This window comes from Poromitra crassiceps (genome assembly GCF_964638095.1).
Source record: "Poromitra crassiceps genome assembly, chromosome: 11".
In the NCBI taxonomy this organism is placed as follows: domain Eukaryota; kingdom Metazoa; phylum Chordata; class Actinopteri; order Beryciformes; family Melamphaidae; genus Poromitra; species Poromitra crassiceps.
The window spans coordinates 47,499,176-47,505,344 of NC_139643.1; the positions used below are offsets into that span (position 1 = coordinate 47,499,176).

General features: G+C 42.8%; 1 protein-coding gene across 1 annotated transcript; it reads left to right on the forward strand.

Moving 5' to 3' along the window:
- The first annotated feature begins 256 nt into the window (after positions 1 to 256).
- Positions 257 to 6,169, forward strand: rpl11 (ribosomal protein L11). Its single transcript, XM_083646297.1, has 6 exons — positions 257 to 319; positions 1,112 to 1,262; positions 1,834 to 1,940; positions 2,676 to 2,807; positions 5,455 to 5,565; positions 6,084 to 6,169. Exons 1-6 carry the CDS (start codon positions 314 to 316, stop codon positions 6,111 to 6,113), a joined length of 537 nt encoding a protein of 178 aa, XP_083502423.1. The 5' UTR covers positions 257 to 313; the 3' UTR covers positions 6,114 to 6,169.

A 6,169-nucleotide genomic window follows, 5' to 3' on the forward strand; every position in this document is an offset into this window, starting at 1 on the left:
CTCCAACTATTTCTTTAACCAAATCACACACATTTAGGCTATTATGATATCTCCTTTCAATAACGAATGTTCTGTTTTTATCACTTCCATTCACTGAGCCTCCCCAGAAACTGCTTGGAGCCCCCCTGGGGAGGCCCGCCTGAGCCTCCCACTTTGAAAACCTTTGGAATAGAGAATAAATAATTGAAATGTGCGCAAACGGAACCCTTAAGTGTTGCTCTGCGGTCGGTGTACCCGCGAGCCTATTTGGAGTGAACACTCTCTTATAAATACCTCGCGCCGGAAATGTAACGTCCTCTTCTAGTGATCAAACATGGCGGTGAGTATGAAGCCGAATCATATGACGGCGACAGTTGTGATGTTGGCATTGAAATCCATAATCATCGGAGTTATAAAAACGTTCTGACTGGCATTCGATGCACAGGGGCGTTTATGTTCATGTGTCCGATTAAACTCCTGTCGCATTTTGTCCATAACGTGATTGAAAATAGTAAAAAAAAAAATGGACATTGAGCCATGGCTAACATGCTAGCTACAGCATAGACTGCCTCCGTCAAGTTTCACCCAAGCTGTGTTTATATTCTGTTCGAAAATACACACGATTACTTTGGCATAGTGACACTTTAGCTAGCCGTAGACGTATCTCCTGTTTCCGTGGCGTTATAAAGTAAAATTACGGATTCGGGGTCTGTCGGTAATATTTAGCAGTACGTTAGCAGCACAGGGAATATGTACGGACATGCCCGGTGACTGGCGTGCTTTGGTCCGTCAGTGTTGCCAGTTGAGATGCAGAGCAGTAACTGGTACCCTGGAGCTTGTAGTGAAGCATATTTCCTTTTCAGTTCAGGCTTTCATCAACTGCTTGATAGTTTAGGGAACGTCAGTCTGGCTCACTTGTTGGCCTGTTATGCAGCCTAGTAGGAAGCTAGCTTGACAAACATGTCAGTAGCAGTTGACAAGGTATGAGATCTCTTCAACTGGCTGGAGCTGCTTCTGTTTTAGCTACCAAAGTTCCCCTCTTATGTTGAACTGCACGTTTGTTTACTGTAGTTAACATTAACACCTGTGGACAGATTTTAATCCTCTGTGTGTACTGCCATTTTGTCTCCAGGACCAGGGTGAGAAGAAGGAGAACCCCATGAAGGAGCTGCGCATCCGCAAGCTCTGCCTGAACATCTGCGTTGGGGAGAGTGGAGACAGGCTGACCCGGGCTGCCAAGGTGCTGGAGCAGCTCACAGGACAGACCCCTGTGTTCTCCAAGGGTGAGTGTCTCTTATATGACGCGTGTGTTCAGGTGCTGGTGGGAAGGTGTGACATCCGGGTCTAAACGGTATTGTGTTCATGTGCTGTTTTGTTGGAAAATCAAACGTAGAAGAATGTTAGTTATGATGTTTAGTGGGCCATCTACAATCGTGTAAGAAAAGTGCCTCTATATTACTGTTTCCTTACCGATGACTGATGTAAAACTTAGATTTTCCACCAGATTTTCGACCATGTTGTGACGGTGAAAGGACAGCTCACCAGATGGACTGGTCAACGTGGATTGACATGCTGTTTAACATTTTCTGTGTGTTAGGTTGTTGAAAACATGTGTTTCTCCAGTGGTTTCCTCCTGTCTTTGGCACATCTGAAGAGCAGGCAAAATGGGAAAACAAAACCCTGAATATGGATAGTTCTCACTAAAGTCAAGTAGTTATTGGTGCTTTTGGCTATTATTACCTTTATTATCTTGTGGGTCGGCAGATTGGCCTAACAGTCTCCCGCTGCTGAAGTGTCCTTGAAGCAAGACACCTGAATTGAACCTGTGGCACCTTTCTTTCTTCTCCTGTGCAGCCCGCTACACTGTGCGATCCTTTGGCATCCGTAGGAATGAAAAGATTGCTGTCCACTGCACCGTCCGTGGAGCCAAGGCCGAGGAGATCCTGGAGAAGGGACTCAAGGTCGGTGCCGTCTGTTTCCTATTCCTTTTCAGGATTTTTGCTTAGTAATCTGTGAACCACAGTCAAGTTTATTTATGCAGCCCCCTTTTTATTATCACAAGTATGCCTCCAAAGGGCTTTCAATATCCTAAGTCATGTGTTTGGGCCATTGTAGCTCAACGGAGTATCAATTGAACAATATTTAGCGAGACGTGAGTCGTTTGCAGTATTTGAGGTGGGACATGTTGAGGACAGCACCGTGATGGACTGCAAATGGACTAGAACAGGGGTTTTCAAAGTCTGGGACTGTGGGCCGCCCCCCCCAGACGAGGCTTGGAAAACGGCGCCTCCTCGCTCAATTCCTGGAGGCCTATTAGATCATGATTATGTTAATTGATCCCATAGACACTCAACAATTGAGCCAAGATAGCCTAATATTGCTGTTTGACATACTTCAGACTACACCAACTACATAAAAAATGTCTCTCTTGTGACATTTATTAATTTCTACCTCTGGGAAGGTGGGAAAAACGGTACAATTCCCCAAAACTACTGTATGTCTTAACACATTGGGCTATTTTTATGTGATCTCCTTTTCATAACTAATGTAATTGCTAAAGTAATATTTGTTCACTTCCCTTCCTTCACTGAGCCTCCCCTGAAAATGCTTGGAGCCGCCCACTTTGAAAACCTCTGGACTAGAACAGTCTAGAGCTGCTTTGAAGTGACACCGCTCTTTTATCCACCCGTCTCCAGGTGCGTGAGTACGAGTTGAGGAAGAACAACTTCTCTGATACTGGGAACTTCGGCTTCGGCATCCAGGAGCACATCGATCTGGGCATCAAGTACGACCCCAGCATCGGTATCTACGGACTGGACTTCTACGTGGTGAGTGGCCCGGATGGTCTTGGCGGGGTTTCCTCTACGTTCATTCAGGAGTGGTTGGCCACCACCGCAAGAACATTACCACCACAGCCAGATAAAATGAGGAGTTTAACATTATCTATAAAACACACACACAAGCATAGCCCTTTAATCATGATCAAGTAACCAAATATGAACAATATTGGACGTGGAACAAATAGCAAAAGTGATCCCCTGCCACCACTGCTACAGAGCACTGACAGAGGAAACACTGCTTTGGGCTATCTATCATGGCTGACCAATTTGGGGCAAACTTGGCCCACGCCCACATTTGTTTTGGCCCTCCATGGTTTTGAAAGAAGATGATATTAATATGATGATACTGATATTTAAGGTCTTTCAGAGGCTGTGGCAGGCTCATTTTTAAAGCTAGTTTGATGATACGTTGTCGTTTACCATATGAAACTAGAAGGCCTATTTTAGATTTAGAATTTAAATTGTAAAATATAATTTCATCTAACATCAACATCTATTTTTGGCCCATGGCCATCCATCCAGATCTATTTTGGGCCCTTCATAGGAAAGAATTTGGGCACCTCTGTTTCTAGTTAAGACGGAGGTGTGATCTTGTGATTTGGTTGTTGAAATTGATCTTAGTTCAGTTGGGTCTAGCCAGTGCACAGGTTTCATTATACTGTGTGAAATGAACTAATAGAGATAACATTATCTGAGCTGTATGGATGATGGTTTTGATGATGGTTCCTTTGTTTGAATTTGATCTTCATACCCAGTTTCCCCACTGACTTAAGTACTTCCAGGTTTTATAGTTGCAGTGAAATGTGGTTTAGTATTTCTCAAACAAAAGTAACCGGTCTGAGTGTTTGACAGGCAGGGCGTGTATTTTTGTTCCCATGATATTACCTTTTTTTAAGCCTTAAATCAAAGCTTGTCACAGGCACAAATCAAAATTTTCACTGAAGGCTTTGTAATGTACAAGGTTTTATCGTTTTGAGTGTTGCACGACCAAGCCAAGGATCTTATTTCAGAGAAACCACAAGGGGTCCTTGAGTCCAACAAACTCGTGAATTGTTAAACTTCTTTAAGCCGTGCCACTTCTATTCATGACGTGTCAGTTTGTAGCACAATGTCTGTCTGTAGCACCAGAGGATAGACCTATCAGCAACATACAGAGAGCTGGCTTCCTACGCAGGTCTGGAAAAGTATTAAAAATTAATTTGATCATTTCCAAGTCTTGGAATTGTTTGGAAATTTGAAAAAAATGTATGGAAAACTATGGAAAATGTTGTGGTTCAGCCGGGTCCAGTACACACATAATTATAGCTTTTATGTTGTTGTAGACCCAATTTGAGTCCAGTTTTTGTTGATGTCAATAATGATGTCCAGATGGAGGGATGCCTTTTTACCCAGCTGTTGTGAGCATGCATTATATCAAATACCAAGTTAAATCAACTCCAGTCAAGAACATACTGTAGGGTCTGAGGAAAATGTGCATTTGGTGTGTAGATCATTTCACATATTCAGATATTTGTGGCTGTGAAGAATGATCTTCGTCTCAATTTCATATGAATAGTGATATAGTGATATGACCTGTTAGCAGGGGCAAGATGTCTATCTGCTTAAATCATATTGAACACCAGACACAATCTTCAAAACAAATCAAGGGCTGGAAAAAATATGGAATATTTCTAAATTGAAAATGTATAGGAACCCTGGGAGAGGGGAGCAGGGGCCGACCTTCTCAGATGACTGCTCTTAAACCTGCACTGCTTAAGGCCCAATTATGTTCCATGTTATATATGGATATTACGGACAGAGCTTTCGGTCTGTAATCTGCCTTCATTTCATGCATAATTCTGCACGTTTTCTGAAAGCGTATGAATACGGATGAGACGGAGCAGTACCACACATACACATTTGATTCTCTACTGCCCACTAGTGGATGTATTGCTTAACATGATACCAACGTGAAAGACTCATGAAAGTATGTGGGCAGTGAGGGTTACATCATTTGAAACGGACGCATTTATTTTCGGACGAAAATGGAGCATAAATGAGCTTCAACTCACTACTTCTACCTGCAATATACAGATGCTCATGTAGCCTAATTCTGGCCAAAATAATCTCTGATTTTGTCATTTGAATACTAATGTATAGTCTACAATTACGTAAGCCTATGTGCTGCACTAGGGTTCTGGCTATGAAGCAATCAATGGTGTCTTGTAAGCCCATGCGGGCTGGGCATACTGAAGTATGCATGACACAATAATATAATATGACCTTACCTCTCTTAACACTGAAAATGTTCTCAGATTTGGGTCAGCGACAAAATCTCATCAAATTGGGGGTCTGTGGCCCTAATATGGACTAAATGAGGGGTCTTCGATGCAAAAAAGGTTGATAATCACTGCTGTACAAGATGACAAAACACAATTGTTTGCAATATCTTACTATTACGACAGATGAGATGCTGATGGTTTTTGGGTGACTTCATATAATGAAGAAGCATTTTTTCGTCAAAGAATGAGGTGAATGTTTTTCTTTGGTTCTCTCTCTGACCTGCTCTCTCCCTCGGTCTGGTTCTCTCTCTGACCTGCTCTCTCCCCTCGGTCTGGTTCTCTCTCTGACCCGCTCTCTCCCTCGGTCCGGTCAGGTTCTGGGCAGGCCCGGCTTCAGCATCGCTGACAAGAAGCGGAAAAGAGGTCGCATCGGTTACAAGCACCGCATCCGCAAGGAGGAGTCCATGCGCTGGTTCCAGCAGAAAGTGAGTAGTAACGTTGAACAGTGTCACGGCTCTGAATGGGGTCAAAACCTCAGTGCTCAGATGCTTGTAGGCTGTCGCTGATGTGATGTCACGAAAAGTGTCGGGTCGGCAGATTTATCGACTGCTTTGAAGGAATTGGAAACAAATTGCTCTGATAAAACTCATATTAAAATTAGTCTACCGGTATTCCATCTGACTGCTTGTTCTAAGCAAAATAAGTTATGCTCTACTATCTGATTTGAAACATTAGATCATGACGGTAACATATAAAACATATAAAAATAGGATCACAAATGGAACTACCGGTAATCAACTTATCATTTCAACTTATTTGCATTAGGTTGTTTGTGTTGGCTCTGGCCAATACTGCAGCATTCCACTGCGCCATCCACAGCTGAAATATTACTTGCAGAATAAGATTTTGAAAGCAGGACAAAGTCACGTTGCATTTTAATTTGTCTGCCAAAATACTGTTGAGCACAATCTCATATTTGTCTCCCTTTCTGTTCCCTCTTCAGTACGATGGCGTCATCCTCCCCGGCAAATAAAGGACCCCCTTTTTGACCTTGTTTGTAACAAACTAATAAAATGGAAAAAAGGCCAA

Bases quoted from the DNA above. Each gene is read 5' to 3' on its own strand.
- rpl11 (XM_083646297.1), top strand. The intron at 1,941-2,675 runs GTCGGTGCCGTC...ACCCGTCTCCAG, and splicing joins TCCTGGAGAAGGGACTCAAG to GTGCGTGAGTACGAGTTGAG. The intron at 2,808-5,454 runs GTGAGTGGCCCG...CGGTCCGGTCAG, and splicing joins ACGGACTGGACTTCTACGTG to GTTCTGGGCAGGCCCGGCTT.